General features: G+C 42.0%; 1 protein-coding gene and 1 long non-coding RNA gene across 10 annotated transcripts in view; one reads left to right on the top strand and one right to left on the bottom strand.

The window, feature by feature from the left end:
* LOC140487231 (uncharacterized) overlaps positions 1 to 17,671 on the bottom strand; it is a 40,344-nt gene extending 22,673 nt beyond the window's left edge. For 2 of the 8 annotated variants that reach the window (XR_011962837.1, XR_011962830.1), the window contains exons 1-4: positions 17,475 to 17,670; positions 17,221 to 17,370; positions 16,090 to 16,181; positions 9,674 to 9,817 (exon numbers count right to left, since the gene is read on the bottom strand). This is a non-coding gene — a long non-coding RNA (uncharacterized lncRNA). Of the gene's footprint in view, positions 1 to 517; positions 601 to 9,673; positions 9,818 to 16,050; positions 16,182 to 17,220; positions 17,371 to 17,474 lie in introns of all 8 variants that reach the window. The other 6 variants (XR_011962833.1, XR_011962836.1, XR_011962835.1 and 3 more) reach the window with 6 other exon arrangements.
* Positions 1 to 19,851, top strand: part of cdc42se2 (CDC42 small effector 2) — a 284,156-nt gene that overhangs the window by 182,449 nt on the left and 81,856 nt on the right. For both annotated transcript variants that reach the window (XM_072586865.1, XM_072586864.1), the window contains exon 2: positions 17,611 to 17,899. In XM_072586865.1, coding sequence (XP_072442966.1) covers positions 17,846 to 17,899 — 54 coding nt within the window. In that variant the 5' untranslated portion in view covers positions 17,611 to 17,845. The remainder of the gene's footprint in view (positions 1 to 17,610; positions 17,900 to 19,851) is intronic.

The following is a 19,851-nucleotide window of genomic DNA, read 5'->3' as shown; positions in this document are numbered from 1 at the left end:
TGCTTGTGACAGTGGTACAGAGGGCTTCATTTATACACTGATCAATCTTGTTCAACAATAGTGAAAAAGACTTTTGTTCCTTTTCAAGATTGTGCCCAGGTTAGTATTCCGTGGTGTATCTCCAGTATAACATAATAATTTTTCTGCTGTTCTTCTCCTTTCAAAACAAAAGTTAGCTGTGCAGCAGGTATTGAATAGGAAGGCATTTCAGTTGTCAGAATATTAGCAACCACAGGAACACCATGAATTCTGAGCTAATATTTTTGGGTTTTTTAAAACTATCATTAAACACACTTTAGCTGCATTTATTGCAAAGTTCACTGTTTTTACTGAGGTAACGAACATGGCCAATTGATGTCCACCTCCTTCAGACAACTACATTCTTTCAAAACAATTCACATTATAGAAAACAAACCTGTGACTAACTGAGCGTGAATGTGAGCATTGTACTGTGTCATTGGCCACTGTAACACAGTGTACCTGACGCAGAAATGAAGTTTATTGCCTAGTTACTCACCACATCTGGGCTGCATTTGGTTTAATTTCTCTGAGCTTCTCAATGTAATCTCTGAATTGTGTTGGTTTTGAAGGCCAATGTACCTGTGAACAGAGGTGCAACAGTGCAACATGTAGAAGAGGCAAACAAATAGCACACTTACTCAGGTTGTAAGTTTGCTCACTGAGCTGGCAGGTTTGTTTTCAGATGTTCTGTAACCATGCTAAGTAACATCATCAGTGAGCCTCTAGTGAAGCGCTGGTGTTCTGTTTCGCTTTCTATTTATGTATCTTGGTCTCTTATGGTGGGTGATATCATTTATGGTTCTTTTTCTCAAAAGTTGGTAAATGGGATCCAAATTGATGTCTTTATAGATGGAGTTCCGGTGTGAATGCCAGGCGTCTAGGAATTCCCGTGCATGTCTCTGTTTAGTCTGTCCTAGGATGGGTGTGTTGTTCCAGTCAAAGTGGTGTCCTTCTTCGTCTGGTATGTAAGGATACAAGTGATAGTGGGTCATGTCTTTTGGTGGCTAGTTGGTGTTCGTATATCCTGATGGCTCGTTTTCTGCCTGTCTGTCCGACGTAGTGTTTGTTACAGTCCTTGCATGGCATTTTGTAAATGACATTCGTTTTGCTGGTTGTTGGTATAGGGTCCTTCAAGTTTATCAGTAGCTGTTTCAGTGTATTGCGAAGTTTGTGGGCTACCATGATGACAAGGGGTCGGAGTAGTCTGGTAGTCATCTCCGAGTTGTCTTTGATATATGGTAATGTAGCTAGAGTTTCTGAGTGTGTTATTTCTACTTGTTTTGGTTTGTTGTTTAAGAATTGGTGAACTGTGTTTATCGGGTACCCATTTTTCTTGAATACACTGTATAGGTATTTTTCTTCTGCCGCTTAAGTACCTGGGTGCTGCAGTGTTGCGGCGGCCCATTCAAATAATGTACTGATGCAACTCCGTTTGTGGGTGTTGGGATGATTGCTTCTGTAGTTAAATATCTGGTGTGTGTGTGTTGCTTTCCTATAGATGCTGGCCTGAAGTTCTCCGTTAACTGTTTGTTCCACTGTGAAATCCAGGAAGAGGAGGCTGTTGTTGTTCTCCTCCTCTTTTGTGAAATTTATGCCAGTAAGGATGTTGTTGATGATATTGTAGGTTTCCTCTAATTTGTTCCCTTTTGAAATGACAAAAGGCATCATCCACGTAGCAGACCCAAAGTATAGGTTGGATCATGGGCAGCACGGTGGCACAGTGGTTAGCACTGCTGCCTCACAGCGCCAGAGACCCGGGTTCAATTCCCGGCTCAGGCGACTGACTGTGTGGACGTTCTCCCCGTGTCTGCGTGGGTTTCCTCCGGGTGCTCCGGTTTCCTCCCACAGTCCAAAGATGTGCAGTTCAGGTGAATTGGCCATGCTAAATTGCCCGTAGTGTTTGGTAAGGGGTAGATGTAGGGGTATGGGTGGGTTGCGCTTCGGTGGGGCGGCGTGGACTTGTTGGGCCGAAGGGCCTGTTTCCACACTGTAAGTAATCTAATCTAATCTAATCTAAAAAAAACTGAGAGAGAGGGCTGTTTGTTTGAGTCTCTGCTTTGCTGTGTCTGCTTAGAAGCCTAATATTGGTGATCCCAAGGGTATTCCATTGACTTGTTTGTAGGTCTTGTCATGGAGCAGAGAGCAATCACAACTAAAGAGATGGGAAAATAAGACTGAAGGTGGAAAACAAAAACATTTATGTTGACAGGGAATATATGGTGGGGAGTGGTGGGGAGGTGTGTGGGGCGGGGGGGGGGGGGGGGGGAGTGTAGTTCTGCAAGACAGCATAAGAGGACATATTTAGAGTACAAGAGGAAGGGATATTGCAGTGATGACCACTGAGGCTTCTGCAGAGGATGTGTAGATGAGCAGAGTGGGCGAAAAGTTCAAATTGGTAGGTCTCCACATAAGGGGATTTAAAAAAAAGAGAATGGATGGGCATTGTATGCAGATGGGTTCTCAGGTTAGTGTAAGGTAAAACAGAGCATGTAGTCTCTTGAAGAGGAATCAGGATGAATGTCCTGATGAAAGGCTTATGTCCAAAATGTAGATTATCCTGCTCCTCAGATGCTGCCTGACCAGCAGTGTTTTTTCAGCATCATACTCTTTGATACCAGATGGAGTCAGTGTGGCTGATGGTGTTTGCTGTACACTGCATTCTCTAACTTCACTCCTGTTTTTTAGATGCTGATTGCAACTGGGAAATAACTGGGACAGTGCCCAGAATTGGCACAGTCAATGCCAGTTTGATAGATGAAAGTCCGGAATCAACTTTTGTTGGATGTTAGAACGTTAAAGAGACGATTACACAGAGTGGCCATTTGGAAACCCCAGCTACATTTAATTTCCAATCATGTTATCGCCTATTTGCTATGCATGCAAAGAGAAGGTGTTTAGGGATCAGAGGCTGGTCAAGGACAGTTTGCACCATGCCACTGGCCAACAATGGCATCTTAATGATGATGAAGTTAGCTGAAATTATTTTAACAGAGGCCTCTGTTAATCAAAGATGAACCAGTATTCCTGCAAGTACAAAGGATGCTGCGGGAAGCTTCATCATCTGTTGTGGAAGCTTAACAACAGTCTGTACTGAATGCATTGAAAAGTTGAAAAAGTGATGCAGGTCTGGGATAGGAAGGTATTCGGAATGCTGCAGGCATCCGTTTTCATGCAACGTGTGGGCCAGTCAGCGCATCAATTTCACCAAGCTGGTGCACAAGCTGAGGCTGCAGCTGAATGAATAATGGAGGCATGGCCCTAGTTATCAGGATCGAATATAATCAGCCCTCTTTTCCAGCTCTCTTTTTCAATTACTCTTCTCAGACCTAATAACCTCTTTCATTCCTTGTATATTTATTTCAAGGCTGAATATTTCTCATTAAAGTAAATTAGATTGTCCAATATCCATGCAAATTTTAGTACAGTCAATGCACCTGACAAATACCAATTCTGTGCAATTCCTGGGATCACTACCTATGGACTTCTGGGGTAATTGCATCTTAATCTGCAATACAAATGTGATGTATTATGAGTTAATATTGATAGAAACATAGAAGGTAGGATCACAAGGAGACCATCTAATTCTTTAATGCTCTGCCATTCATCACAACCACGACCGATCAATAGCCTAATTCTGCTTTCTCCCCATAACCTTTGATCCCATTCACCCTAAGTGCTGCATCTAGTTTCCTCATCTCCCCTCCTCCCACCTTATTCCAGATCCACAGATCCACCCTCCAACTCGGCACCACCCTCTTGAGCTGTCTAACCTGTCCATCTTCCTTCCCACCTATGCGCTCCACCCTGTACTCCAACCTATCACCATCACCTCCCACCCTCATCTACTTATTATTTCCCAGCTACCTTCCCTTCCAGCGCCACACCCCCTCCCTTTTATCTCTCAGCCTCCATAGCGTCCCCCCAATATTCCTGATGAAGACCTTTTGCTCGAAACATTGACTCTCCTGCTCCTCGGATACTGCCTGACCGGCTGTGCTTTTCCAACATCACACGTTTTTACTCTTATTCCCGGTATCAGCCTTCATTGCACTCCTTTGAGAGCAAGAGCATCCTCCTCAGAAAAGGAGACCAAAACTGCACACAGTATTCTAGGTGTGGCTTCACTAAGGGCCCTGTATAATTGCAATGGCAAATCCCTTTTCCTGTACTTGAAATCTCTCGCAATGAAGGCCAACATACCATTTGCCTTCTTTATATGCTTACCTTCAGTAACTAGTGCACAAGGATATCCTGGTCCCACTGCAAACTCCCTTCTCCTAAATTACAGCCATTCAGGTTTCTTCTTTTTGCTTCCAAAATGAATAACCTGACATTTTTCCAAATTATAATGTGTCTGCCATTGAGTTGCCCACTCACCCAACCTATCCAGATCAAGCTGAAGGATCTCTGCATCCTCATCACAGCTCACCGCATCATCCAACATGGTATCATCTGCAAACTTTGAGAGGTTACGTTTTGTTCCCTAATCCAAGTCATTACTATATTTTGTGAGCAGATGGGGTGATAGCATTGATCCCTGTGACACTCCACTAGTTGCCTGCCATTTTGAAAAAGACCCACTAATTCCTACTCTGTTTTGTCTCTGTCAACCAGTTTCCTATCCATCTCAATACACTTTCACCAATCCCAAACTCTTTAATCTTGCAAAATAATCTCTAATGCAGGACTTTGTCAAACACTTTCTGAAAGTCCAAATATACCACACTGACTGGCTCCCGCTTGTCAACTCTACTAGTTACATTGTCATAGAATTCTAACAGATTTGTCAAGCATGCTTTCTCCTCCATAAATCCATGTTGACTCTATCTGATGAATGTTGGCCAGATTACCAGGGATAACTAGTCTGCTCTTGAGAATAGGGCCAGGAAGACCAACAGTTACTTTCATTCTAGATTAGTATCCGGACAAACCTATGTAATGTTTTTTGTTAACTTTAGATGTTTGCTATAAGATATTATGATGTCTGGCTCAATGTATCTGTGTTATCATACATTCAAATTCTTCCAAATCTTTCAGAAATCCCCAAAAATACATTTTGTAACTTACTACGCTTGTGCCAAAACAGATGCTGTTCTAAAATCAAACCTTGTCCTTCATCTCCTACAAAAAGTCCTTTCAGTTTCATTTTACTCAAAAAACCAGAAGTACAGAACTTCTAAGGTTTGTAGGTGTATTATCAATAACTCTAGTACATCAGATGGATCACTTTTGTCCAACGAGTACAGGAGGGTTTCCTGACACAGTATGTCGAAGGGCCGACAAGCGGGGAGGCTACACTGGACCTCGTGCTTGGTAATGCACCAGGCCAGGTGTTTGATTTAGTTGTAGGTGAGCACATTGGAGAGAATGACCATAATTCAGTTACATTTAGTTTAGCGATGGAAAGGGATAGGTACATGCCTCAGGTCAAGAGTTATCAATGGGGCAAAGGCAATTATAATGCGATTAGACAAGAATTAGGATGCATAGAATGGGGTAGCAAAATGCAGGGTATTCAGACAAACAATGGTTTAAAGAATAGATATTGTGTGGTTTACTACAGAAATTGCACCGATTGTTAAGAAGAAGGAGGCAAGATGGTTCAGATGAGGCGATAGATCAGAAATGAAGGATTTAAAGAGAGAGTAAAGAAGAGCAAAGAGAGGACATGAGCAGTCTTTAGCAAATAGAATAAAGGAGAATCCTGAAGCTTTTTATAGGTATGTAAGGAATAAAAGGATGATTAGGGTAGGAATAGGGCCAGTCAAAGACAAAAATGGGAAGTTGAATGTGGACCCTGTGGAGATCAGAGAGGTGCTAAATGAACATTTCTCATTAGTTTTCACTCAGAAAAAGGAGAATATTGTAGAGAAGAATGAGGTAGGAGATATTAGACTAGAAAGGATTGAGGTCAGTTACAAACAGGTGTTATCAATTCTAGAAGGAGTGAAAGTAGACAAATCCCCTGGGCCAGATGTGATTTATCCGAGGATTCTCTGGGAAGCTAGAGAGGAAATAGCAGAGCCTTTGGCTTTGATATTTGAGTCGTCATTGTCTACAGCTTTAGTACCAGAGGACTGGAGGATTGCAAATGTTGTGCCCTTGTTCAAGAAGGGCAGTAGAGATGATCCATGTAATTATAAACCAGTGAGCCTTACTTCTGTTATAGGAAAGGCTTTGGAAAGGATTATAAGAGATAAGATTTATAATCATCGAGCAAGCATCACTTTGAATTCAGATAGTCAACATGGTTTCGTCAAGGGCAGGTTGTGTCTCACAAACCTCATTGAGCTTTTTGAGAATGTGACCAAACATGTAGATGAGGGTAGGGCAGTTGATGTGGTATACATGGACTTTAGTAAAGCCTTTGATAAGGTTCCACATGGTAGGCTGTTGGAGAAAATGCAGTGGCATGGAATTGAGGGTGATTTAGCACTTTGGATTAGAAACTGGCTTTCTGAAAGAAGACAGTGAGTGGTGGTTGATGGAAAATATTCAGCCTCAAGTTTGGTTGCTAGTGGTGTGCCACAAGGATCTGGTTTGCGACCACTACTGTTTGTCATTTTTATAAATGACTTAGACGCAGGCATAGGTGGATGGATTAGTAAATTTGCAGACAACACTAAAATTGGTGGAGTAGTGGACAGTTTGGGTGACTTGGATAAACTGCAGAATTGGGCTGAGAAGAGGCAAATGGAGTTCAATGCAGCTACGTTTGAGGTGATGCACTTTGGAAGAATAACAGGAAGGCAGAGTACTGAGTCAATGGAAAGATTCTTGGTACTGTGGATGTGCAGAGGGATCTTGGAGTTCATGTACATACATCCCTGAAAGTTGCCACCCAGGTGGATAGAGTGGTGCTGGAAAAGCACAGCAGGTCAGTTAGCATCTGAGGAGCAGGAAAATCAACATTTCAGGCAAAAACCTTCACCTATAACTACCTGGTCAGGTCTAAGCCCCCCAACAACCCACCCTCCCATCTTGGCATCCTCCCCTGCCACTGCAGGAATTGCAAAACCTACGCCCACACCTCCTCCCTCACCTTCATCCAAGGCCCCAAAGGAGCCTTCCACATCCATCAAGGTTTCAACTGCACATCCAACAATGTCATTTATTGTATCCATTGCTCCCGATGTGGTCTCCTCTGCATTGGACGCCTCCTCGCAGAGCGCTTCAGGGAACATCTCCAGGACACTTGCACCAATCAACATCACCACCCCGTGGCCCAACATTTCAATTCCTCCTCCCACTCTGCCGAGGACATGCAGGTCCTGGGCCTCCTCCATCGCTGCTCCCTCACCAACCGACACTTGGAAGAAGAACACTTCATCTTTCATCTTGGAGTACTTCAACCCCAGGGCTTCATCAGTTTCCTAATTTTCCCTCCCCCCACCTTACCATAGTTCCATCCTTCCTCAGTATTGTCCTCATGACCTGTCCTACCTGCCAATCTCTCTTCCCACCGATCCGCTCCACCCTCCCCTCTGACCTATCACCTCCATTCACCTATTGTACTCTTTGCTACCTTCCTCCACCCTCCTCTCTGACCTATTACTTCCATCCCCATCCCCATTCACCTATTGTATTCCTTGCTACCTTCTCCCCAGCAGCACCCCCCACTCCCCCACCCATCTCTCCACCCTGGGGGCTCCCTGCCTGTATTCCTGATGAAGGGTTTTTGCCCGAAACATCGATTTTCCTGCTCCTCGGATGCTGCCTGACCTGCTGTGCTTTTTCAGCACCACTCTAATCTAAACTCTGGTTTCCAGCAACTGCAGTCCTCACTTTTACCCAGGTGGATAGTGCTGCTAAGAAGACATATGGTGTGTTAGGTTTCATTCGTACAGGGATTGAGCAAAATGTTAGTGCGGCCACACTTGGAATATTGTGTACAGTTCTGGTCCCCATATTTCGCGAAGGATATGGAAGCATTGGAAAAGGTGCAGAGGAGATTTACCAGGACGTTGCCTGGTCTGGAGGGAAGGTCTTATGAGTAAAGGCTAAGAGACTTGAACCTGTTCTCATTGGAATGAAGAAGGCGAAGGGGGGATTTGATAGAGACATACAATTTGATCAGAAGCTTAGGTAGGGTAGACAGTGAAAGTCTTTTTCCTAGGATGATGACGTCAGCTTGTACGAGGGGGCATAGCTACAAATTGAGGGGTGATAGATTTAAGACCGATGTCAGAGGCAGGTTCTTTACGCAGAGTGGTAAGGGCGTGGAATGCACTACCTGCTAATGTCGTCAACTCAGCCACATTAGGGAGATTTAAACAATCCTTAGATAAGCATATGGATGATCTTGGGATAGTGTAGGGGGACGAGCTGAGAGTAGTTCACAGGTCGGCTCAACATCGAGGGCCAAAGGGCCTGTTCTGTGCTGTATTGTTCTATGTTCTAAATGCAAAATCTGGCATGAGTACATACATTGAGCACACTGAAGTTTTAAAATTAAATGTTTGTATAACAAATTTAATAAACCTTTCCTTCTGAAGGTCGTCTATCTAGGTGGTGGATGAGTGCCAAAACACTCATTTACAGCTCAGCCAGACACCAGCTACCAATGTTTATAGTGTGTTAATATTACAGAACAACCTCAATTATCCCGAACGAGACAGGCGGGGAGTAATATGTTCAGATAACTGATCAGCATCAGGTAAATATTTTAAATCAAGTTAAAATGAACAGGAGATTAAATTAATTTAATATTTAAACACTTGCACCGTATAAAGACAATTCAGCCAGTGGGAAGACCACCAATCTTTTCACACGTACTGAGGCCATCTTTTCCTCTTCTCTCCTTTGCTTCTTCTCCTTCGGGTCTCTCCCCTTAGCAACCCCAGTCCTGTGCTTCCTCCAAAGTCCCAAGTTGAAAACTGCAGCCTCACACAAATGGTTCCAGGGCTGAGGCACAAAGTGGGTGCAATGCTGACTACCTCTGGGTCCTCGCACAACAGTTCCACCCCCTTCTGGAAACCCATCACAGGAGCTAGACAACCAGATCCTCTACTGTTAAATTTATCCCAATTATTTTATATTTTAAAATGAGAAGCAGAAAGAAAAAGAAAGTAAATGACAGAGGCAGAGCAAGAGAGAAGTTGCTGAGTTCACTGGTGGACAGACTGTTTTGGAGAGAAAGTTTCTGCAGGTAGTGACAGAGTCCGGTTTCTGATCTCAAACTTCAGGACATTGAGATCTTTTTTGGATAATCTGAAATTCAGTTAATGGAAGTTTGGATAATCAAGGTTGTTCTGTATTATCAAGATTTGGGACACATTGGTAAAGGGTACTGATTGATTAAAGATTTTGAACATAAAGAAAGAGTCTCCCCCACTACCATTGGGAATTTGGTGTAGAGGGTGTTGCATGCAGCAAACTTGGGCAATTGGCAACTAAAATGGTTCTCAAACTCCCATGCCACCTGTACTTTTTTGTTATTTTGAAGAGTCCAAGGGTCATATTTATACGGGACCATGACAGACCAACAGCCCTTTTTAATTATTTAAATGAACTTTCCTTAACTTATGTTTCTATTTCAGCCCCTCAATACATATCTTTGGACACATTGAAGAGAGGAGCAGACAAAAATAAGTCTGGAATTAAAGATCTAACGATGACCATGAATTCATTGTCAGATGTTGGAAAAACCCACCTGGGATTAATGTCCTTTAGGGAAGGAACCTGCCTTCCTTACCTGGTCTGGACAAGATATGACTCTAGACCCACAGCAATGAGAATAACTCTTCACTGTCCTCTGGGCACCAGGGATGGACAATAAACCAGTGACATCTTTGTCCTGTGAATGAATAATTGAATAAATGAAATCAGATGATCTTCTGCGCTGAGTTGACGCAAATGTGAACAGATCTAGGCAATGGAAAGTTGAGGGGGCTTGTCACAATTGCCTAGTTTTGTTCCGTGTTTACATCCATACCAGAATGAACCTAGAGATGATTCAGGTGACCACTACTGTGCTTGAGACCTTCTGCAACCCATCGGGTACTGCAAAGCCTGGAGTGCACCCTCACACTTGGTAACAACATATTTATTAAAAATGTTTTATCAAGAATCTTGATTTGGTTTTGTTTTTAATTTACTTAAAGAACCTTTTAGGGTTTGTTCTTTTGTTAATTTATTTGTTGAAATATTGTTTGCTCAAAGGAGTATGAAGAGAGAATAAATTAGCTTGTGGACACCAACACTGCATGTGTTTCTTTTCCTGACTGAAGAGTTCAACGATTATAATTTTTGGAAGGTTGCAGTCCCTCTTTCAAAAATTGAAGTGACTGCTGTTCAACCTTTGCTTGCACTTCTGTTTATGCTCCTGCTTAGCCACTCATCGCAGAAAGAGGTAGGGAGGAAGGAATACATCCTCATTAGCCTGGGCCAGGCTAAAGTGTCTATGAACAGATTCAGGTAGCTAGCAATTGGAAGGTTCATTCTACATGATTTCCGGACCGTCGTCCATTGTTACAACTGTACCTAGGTGCCTGTAATCTGCTGGCATTGTTGTGGCTTTTCATGATACCACACAGGCTGGTACCACTATCAGCCATTAAAACCATGATTTAATTTAATTTTGATAAGTTTCATTTACTTACTATGCCTTGAGAAAGGATTAATCATCTATTGATTTGATCAATCAAAGTATAGCGTGAGAGAAAGAGAGAAAGATCGAGGACGGGAAAAGATTTTGGCTGTAAGAGCTGCACCTTTTTTGAGATTTTTAAGTATTGGAGGCGATTTCTTCAAATTTCAGGGGCAGCAATTACTGTTTTATATGCTGTTGCACTGTTTTGGAACTTTGGAGAAACAAAAAAAGTCAAAACAATGGCACTTTTAAAAGGAAGAAGGACAGAAAAAAGGCAGCATGTGGTCAATGAAGGAGAGAGAGAAAGAAACCTGCGCTGCTAACTGACTCAGCAGTGAATCCGTGCAGTGACTGTCTTTGCTCTTTGAATTTATGTACCTCTGGACATCGGCGTGTGTCTAGGCAAACTTAACAAACAGCAAAATTCACAACTGATCTTGGAGGAACCTGTGTGGGAGAGTTTACAGCACAGGAACAGATAAGTGCATAGTTATTAAGTGTAGCCTTGCTGTAAATCTGCAACAGTGAGTTGAATAGATTTTTTCTTGATTTATATGTTTTAATGAGACCTGTCTTTTGATTAAATTTAAAAATATAAGGCAAAAGTATTAAGTTAGCCTGGAGCTGGTTTTTTAGAGCAATTAGCTATTTTCTGGGCCTGTAGATTGTAAAGGAGCAAAGATGGCCTTTAGCTCTTCTTGTCAGATGTGGGAGTTTAGGGAGAGTTTATGGGTTCCTGAGGATTATGTCTGCAGAAATATCTTTGGTTGTGAATCCTATCAAATTGAAGAGATCAGCTGGAGCGAAAGTTAGAGGCAATGAAAAAGTTACAAGAGCTAGGGGATGGCAGTTATAGAAAGGGAGAAAATCCACAGATACAGTCATATAGATGGGTTAACTCCAGGAAAGGTAAGAGTGGTCGGCAGATAGTGCAGGATCCTCTGTGGCTATCCACATTTCAAACAATTATGCTGTTTTGGAAAATGTAGGGGGTCATGGACACTCAGGGGAATGTAGCACAATCAGCTAAGTTTCTGGTATCAAGACAGGCTGTAATGTCATGAGGAGTATGTCGGATTCCAAGCGATCAATTGTGATAGGGGAGTCTATAGTCTGAGGCACAGACAGATGTTTCTGCGGCCAGCAGTGAAAAATCAGAATGGTATGTTGCATCCCTGGTGCCAGGATCAAGAATGTCTCAGAGTGGGTGCAGAATGTTCTCAGCAGGATGTTATTGTACGCATTGGAACCAATGACATAGGAAGGGAAAGGATGAGATTCTGAAGGGAGAATTAGGAATTTAAAAAGGAGGTCCTCAAGGGTAGTAATATCTGGATTACTCCTGGTGATGCAAGCTAGTGAGGGTAGGAATAGGAGGATAGAGCAGATGAAGGTGTGGTTGAGGAGGTGGTCAATGGGAGAAGGATTCACGTTTTTGGATTATTGGAATCTCTTCTGGGGTAGAAGTAACCTGTACAAGAAGGATGGATTACACCTGAATTGGAAGAGCACTAATATACTGAGATATGCGAGAGCTGCTCAGGAGGATTTAAAATATTAATGTGGGGGGGGGGGGGGGGGAGCGGGTGGAACCAACGGAGATAGTGAGGAAAGCGATCAATCTGACACTGCTACAGTTGGGAAAAGGAGCAAGTCAAACAGTCAGGGCAGGCAGGGACAAAGCAGAGAACAAAGTAGAACTGATAAATAAATTGCATTTACTTCAATGCAAGAGGCCTAACAGTGAAGGCAGATGAACTCAGGGCATGGTTAGGAACATGGGACTGGGATATCATAGCAATTATAGAAACGTGGCACAGGGATGGACAGGACTGGCAGCTTATTGTTCCAGGATACAAATGTTTTAGGAAGGATAGAAAGGGACGTAAGAGAGGAGGGGAAGTGGCGTTTTTGATAAGGTGTAACATTAGTGCTGTAATTCGAGAGGATATTCCTAGGAATACATCCAGGGACATTATTTGGGTGGAACTGAGAAATAAGAAAGGGATGATCACCTTATCAGAATTTAATTGTAGACCCCTAATTGTCAGTGGAAAATTGAGAAACAAATTTGTAAGGAGGTTTCAGTTATCTGTAAGAATAATAGGGTGGTTATGGTCAGAGATTTTAACTTCTCAAACATAACACGGCGGCATGGTGGCACAGTGGTTAGCACTGCTGCCTCACAGCGCTAGAGACCCGGGTTCAATTCCCAACTCAGGCGACTGACTGTGTGGAGTTTGCACATTCTCCCCGTGTCTGTGTGGGTTTCCTCCGGGTGCTCCGGTTTCCTCCCACAGTCCAAAGATGTGTAGGTCAGGTGAATTGGCCATGCTAAATTGCCCGTAGTGTTAGGTAAAGGGATAAATGTAGGGCAATGGGTGGGTTGCGCTTCAGCGGGTTGGTGTGGACTTGTTGGGCCGAAGGGCCTGTTTCCACACTGTAAGTAATCTAATCTAATGTAAACACAATGGCAGTCCCAGTCTAAGTGTTTAGATGGAGAGAAATTTGTTCAGTGTGTACAAAAAACGTTTCCAATTAAGTATGTGGATGTACCTACCAGAGAAGGTGCAAAGCTTGACTTATTCTTGGGAAATAAGGCAGGGCAGGTAGCTGAGTTGTCAGTTGGGGACCACTTTCGGGGAGAAAGTGAGGACTGCAGATGCTGGAGATCAGAGCTGAAAATGTGTTGCTGGAAAAGCGCAGTAGGTCAGGCAGCATCCAAGGAACAGGAGAATCGACGTTTCGGGCATCAGCCCTTCTTCTTTCGGGCCAGTAACCATAGTTTTAAAATAATGATAGAAAAGGATAGACCAGATCTAAAAGTTGAAGTTGTAAATGGGAGGAAGGTAAATTTCGATGGTATTATGCAAGAACTTTCAAAAGCTGATTGGGGGCAAATGTTCACAGGAAAAAGAAGCCTTCAAAAATGAGATAACAAGAGTTCAGAGACAGCATTTTCCTGTTAGGGTAAAGGAAAGGCCGCCAAGTGTAGGAAATGCTGGATGACTAGAGAAATTGAGATTTGATTAAGAAAAGAAGGAAGCATATGTTAGGTACAGACATGAGAGATTGAGAGAATCCTTGGAGTGTATAAAGACAGTAGGAATATACTTAAGCAGGAAATCAGGAGGGCAAAATGGGGACATGAGATAGCTTTGGAAAATAGCATTAAGGACAATCCAAACGGTTTTTACAAATACATTAAGGACAAAAGGGTAACTAGGGAGCAAATCAGACCCTTCAAAGATCAGCAAGGCAGCCTGTGTGAGGAGCTGCAGAAGATGGGGGAGATACTAAACAAGTATTTTGCATCGTGTTTACTGTGGAGCAGGACATAGAAGATACAGCATGTGGGGAAATAGATGGTGACATCTTGAAAATTATAGAGGAGGAGGCGCAGAAAGTCTTGAAACACATAGAAGTGGATAAATCCCCAGGACGTGATCATGGGTACACTAGAACTCTGTGGGAAGCTAGGGAAGTGATTGCTGGGTCCCTTGCTGAGATATTTGTATCATCGATAGTCACAGGTGAGGTGCCGGAAGACTGCAGGTTGGCTAACGTGGTACCACTATTTAAGAAAGATGGTCAGGAAGAGCCTGGGAACTATAGATCCATGAGCCTGGTGGTGGGCAAGTTTTGTAATAATTAGATTAGATTACAATTGGATTAGTTTACTTCCAGTGTGGAAACAGGCCCTTCGGCCCAACAAGTCCACACCGACCCTCCAAAGAGCAACCCACACAGACTCATTCCTCTACATTTACCCCTTCACCTAACACTATGGGCAATTAAGCATGGCCAATTCACCTAACCTGCTCATCTTTGGATTGTGGGAGAAAACCGGAGCACCCGGAGGAAACCCACGCAGACACAGGGAGAATGTGCAAACTCCACACAGACAGTTGCCTGAGACGGGAATTGAACCCGGGTCTCTAGCGCTGTGAGGCAACAGTGCTAGCCAACGTTCTGCCCACAAGTTGTTGAAGGGAATCATGAGGAATGGGATTTACATTCATTTAGAAACTCAAGGACTGATTAGGGATAGTCAGCATGGCTTTGTGCATGAGAAATCATGTCTCACAAACATGATTGAGTTTTCTGAAGAAGTAACAAAGTGGATTGATGAGAGCAGAGCATTGGACATGATCTATTTGGACTTCAGTAAGGCATTTGACAAGGTTCCCCACGGGAGACAGTTTAGCAAGGTTAGATCTCATGGAATACAGGGAGAACTAGCCATTTGGATACAGAACTGGCTTGAAGGTAGAAGACAGAGGGTGGTGGTAGAGGGTTGCTTTTCAGACTAGAGCCTGTGACCAGTGGAGTGCCACAAGGAGCAGTATTAAGTCCACTACTTTTCGTCATTTACATAAATGGTTTGGATGTGTATGTAGGAGGTATAGTTATATGTTTACAGATGACACCAAAATTGGAGGTGCAGTGGACAACGTCAGAGTACAACAGGATCTTGATCAGATGGGCCAATGTGCTGAGGTGTGGCAGATGGAGTTTAATTTAGATAAATGTGAGGTGCTACATTTTGGAAAAGCAAATCATAGCAGGACTTAGACACTTAGTGGTAAGATCCCAGGGAATGTTGCTGAACAAAGAGAATGCAGGTTTATAGTTCCTTGAAAGTAGAGTCACAGGTAGATAAAATAGTGAAGAAGGCATTTGGTATGCTTTCTTTTATTGATCACAGTTTTGAGTATAAAAGTTGGGAGTCATGTTGTGGCTGTACCAGGACATTGGTCCAGCAACTTTTGGAATATTGTGTGCAATTCTGGTCTCCTTCCTATCGGATGGATGTTGTGAAACTTGAAAGGGTTCAGAAAAGATCTACAAGGATGTTGCCAGAATTGGAGGATTTGAGCTGTTGGGAGAGGCTGACTATTTTCCCTGGAGCATCAGAGGCTCAGGAGTGACCTTGTAGAGGTTTATAAAATTATGAGGGGAATGGATAGGATAAACAGACCAAGGTCTTTTCCCTGGGATGGTGCAGTCATCTAGAGGACATAGATTTAAGTCTGAGAGGGGCAAGATATAAAAGGGATTTAAGAAGAAGCTTTTTCAAGCAAAGAGTAGTGTGTATGTGGCATGAACTGCTCGAGGAAGTGGTGGATGCTAGTACGATTGCAGCATTTAAAAGGCACCTGGATGGGTATATGAATAGGAAGGGTTTGGAGGGATATGTGCCAAACGGGTTAGATTAGGTTAGGATATTTGGTCAGCATTGACGAGTTGGACCGAAGGATCTGTTTCCATGTTCTAAATCTGTACAACTCTATGACATTCAGCGAGGAGGCAAACAAAGTTCTGTATTCTGTCAATCAGTCTAACTTTAATTAAAATGCCTGGCTTCAGAATGAATTAACACCCAATCTTGGCTTGTCATAGACAACCTCTATATTTTTTCACTCCACTCCATTCACCTTGGTCTTGCACCCATACCAGACTCCCATCGTCCTCACCTCTCCAAGCCAGAGTCTCTCTCCAAGCCTATTATTCCAGGGTCACTGAGTCACCACCAAGGTTCCAGGTCTCCAGTTGTTTGTGGGAATATCTGTGGAAAGGCAGCAGAGTTAACATTTCATGATAGACTGTTTTTAATTGAGCTATAGATTTGTTTTCCTGAAAATGTCAGGCCATTGGACAGCCTGAATTTAATCATCTGCCAGTACAACTGTGTAGAGGTTTCCTGTTTGCTTTCTTCACGTGGTCAGAATAAAATCTAAAATTGCCTGTGATCTGTGGAAATAGTGTCTGGGTTGAGTAATTCAAGAACGATTTTATAAAATAAGATTTTAAACATGTAATCACTTCATTTTGTGTACTGAATAATTAAGTATTGCCTTAATTGTAGTGCTAAATTGCCTTGTCTGGACAACAAATTTGCAAGGATAAAGAATAGGGTGCATCCTGGAACAATGATCCTTTAACTATGATTTCAGGTATCATCTATTTGTCGCTAATATTTTTTTTAAAATCGGCTGTTAGGTGTTATACAGTCAGCGGCGTGCAATGTCAATGCCCCTTTTCTCCAATTGAAAACTTGCAGATTAATATTAAAATATATATTGTACCTATAAACTTAATTTTTCTTTTTTTAAATGTTGGAAATAAATTTAAATCATGTAAAATTGTTGAATATTTGCTGTACACGATACTGTACTGTGCTTCTTCGACGTCTCATTGAAATAGGAAGCAGTTACCCGACTGAGGAGTCGTAGTGTGATGAGCCTGTTTGTAATAAAGCTGGTCATTCTCATGCTCTGGGTTAATAAGCAACTACAGCACTCTTTCAGCACAGGATTGGAACAAAAGGCTGCCGCTTAAGATTCAAACAGGATTTCTCTCTTAAAAGCTTTTTTTGTTATTTTGAGCTGATTTCACGTTATGGTATACACTGATGTACAATGGCTGCTATTCTCCGCCTACTTGCTGTGCGTCTATCTCTTTGCAAGCTGGAATGAAGTCACCTCCTTCCTCCCGTTGCCGCTCTTGCGAGCAGGATTATACAGCTGCATTTTAAACTGAAGAACCTCCATGGTTCTCAAGTTTTAAAGGAGATTGTTGTCAATTATTGCAGGAAAGCTTCCTACCTGGAATTATTTCGTGACGCAGCCAAGTGAGGAAAAAGGTTCTCAATGTTGTGGTAAAATGATGTTTATGGCTGGATTTCAGCTTTTTTTATTAGTAGCATCAGGTCGCGTTATTTTCTTCTGCTTTGATGTTTTGAAACCAGGAACAGGCTATATGAGAAGCAATCAAAGGAGACTAGATGATTAAGCTTGAGATTCAAAAATAAGTCCTGATTTAGACAAGCTGGAAATGCGAAGAATAGATTTTTAAATACCTTTTTTCCAGGGTGTGTTTCTGTATCTGATACAACAGGCAGCTTTGCTGACAGCTAAGAGTGGTTCAAAATTGTAATACTCAACTGTTTATTACTTCTTTTGTTTGTCAATATCTCTTATTTTAATTGTCTGCAGGTCATCATCCCAGAGCACAGGAGATAAGGTGAAAACCGTGGTGAATACGGACTAACTAGCCGGTTACCATAACAGTGCCATTTCGACTTCAGCTTGCCCATAACCGGAAGAACTTCGCTTTCTCAGTATAGCACACGCTATTGTGAGGTGAAGGACAGCTGGACGTTCCCACACTGGAATATTGAATCTGGATTTTGAGTCATTGAAGGGACATTTTGGCGTGGGAGTTTAAATCATGAGTGAATTCTGGTTGTGTTTTAATTGCTGTATTGCGGAACAACCTCAACCGGTAAGCGTGACCTAATTTTGTAATGAAAACTGTAATTTTAATGAAAAGCCACCAACTAATTTCTTAAAGAGGAGTCAAAATATTTTAGGTTATTGTTTTCGAAACGTGTAGTGTAGGGATAAAAAGCCATCTGGTTGCGGGAAGCGGCAATGAATTCCAGCACTGTCTTTCGTAACTGTCATTTGGTAAAACACACATTTAGTCTATGTAAGTATATTGCTTTTTGCTTGTTCTACTTAGTATGCAAGTTTCCCTGAAATCATCTAGCATTACTTTTCTGTAGAATGTTTCCTTTTGCACTTAATTGACAATTGTCTTTTCGCAATATCCCTGCTTACCCAGTGTCACTAACCAAACTGATATCTCACCCACTATCCTAGTTATCGTTTTCTGCAATAACATCCGGTTCATCTGTCAATCCTGTAACATTCTTCCCAGTCCATCATAACCAACTTCACTGTTCTCAGTAATTATTTTAACGTTTGGGCATTTAGTGATCTTCCTCTGCAGTACGTACCACAATTCAGAAGTGCAGCTGTGTGCAGTGTCCCAAATTTGTTTATCTTTTTCTTGTTTCCATAAAAAAAACAGTACTTGTGGTTCCAGAACCCTGTGCTTCCAGAACTCTGTGCTTCCAGTCTCAAATCCATTGTTTCTCACTTATAGAATCTCTTCTGTCCTGTATCTGCAAATCTTCTGATGTCTAACATCACTTCAACCCGTATCCATTTTTGTAGCCCCAACCACTTCCTCTTCTTTTCAAGCTTTGTAACATTATTGAGATTTAAAATGGATGATGAATGTATTGTTTTAAGTTTGATTTTTATATTTCTATATTCTATGTGTTAAAAATGGAGGAAGATATAGTTTTTGTTTCATGTTTGAGAGTTTTGCCATTGGCAAATTTCAGGTTTGTTTGTACAAGCATTTTTAATGTGTTTACAGTAGATCTAAGTTAATAGCTTCATGTGTTAAAAATGGTAGAGAAAATTGGGCTGTTGCCAAGCAATTACATGTCCAATGACACATATTGAGACAGAGATAGAAACATCCAAAAGTCAATGAGTTAATCTATGTCTGCAATTAAGAGAGTGGAGGCAGAACTGCTAAAACCATTTGAAAAGAGTGGCCAGAAAACCACTGAAAGTGGAGGATAGGGAAAACATGTGTTTGCACCCATGGTGCTTAAAAGTCAGTTTAAAAAAGAGTTCAAAAAAAACAATTCTAGCTGTGCTACCTTGTGAAAAAGTTTTAACATAGATGGAGGTGACCTTTCACTAAAGTTTAAGTATCTGTAGGATGTTGTAGAAAGGTTGAATCATTCTCTCTTCTATTTCCTACCCAACAAAGGGACAGCTGCTGTTCTCTGACTGGCAGCGCTGAGAGTGAGATTTTTGTCCCGGAGTCTCCAATCCCAAAGAAGCCAAGCTACTGGCTAGATTATGGCCTATTGGGCCATTTTTAATATGGTGGTTTGTCTCATTAAGTTCTTACAGGGACTCCCCAGTACATGGGTATGTCCTCCATCATCTGAACTAAATTAAATTTTGCCAGTTAACTCTAGTACTTGATAGATGCTGCCTGACATGAGTTTTTCCAAACATTTCTCTTTATTTCAGATTTACAGCATCTGGAGTACGCCTGATTTGTTCATTTACATGTCCTTATACTTACTGAAGTCCATGAATGTTAATAGCAGACTATCTGAAAGTAAAGTTTCAAATCAAGAAGCAGTTGTTAAGGCTCTTGCTGACTGGAAGATATAATATCCTGGATTCCGTTGGATGTTAACACAATCCATAGATTTGTGTTATGGGAATATGAAATCTGGCCTCATCCTAACTAAAACATCCTCCCCAAAATTGTTTTCTCAGGGTTGCATGAGACTTAGTAAATGCATTTCTTATTTAGGCATTCATTTTATCATTAAAACCAATCTGGATGAATAAATT

This window comes from Chiloscyllium punctatum, chromosome 2 (assembly GCF_047496795.1).
Source record: "Chiloscyllium punctatum isolate Juve2018m chromosome 2, sChiPun1.3, whole genome shotgun sequence".
In the NCBI taxonomy this organism is placed as follows: domain Eukaryota; kingdom Metazoa; phylum Chordata; class Chondrichthyes; order Orectolobiformes; family Hemiscylliidae; genus Chiloscyllium; species Chiloscyllium punctatum.
This window is presented reverse-complemented; position numbering and strand designations above follow the sequence as displayed.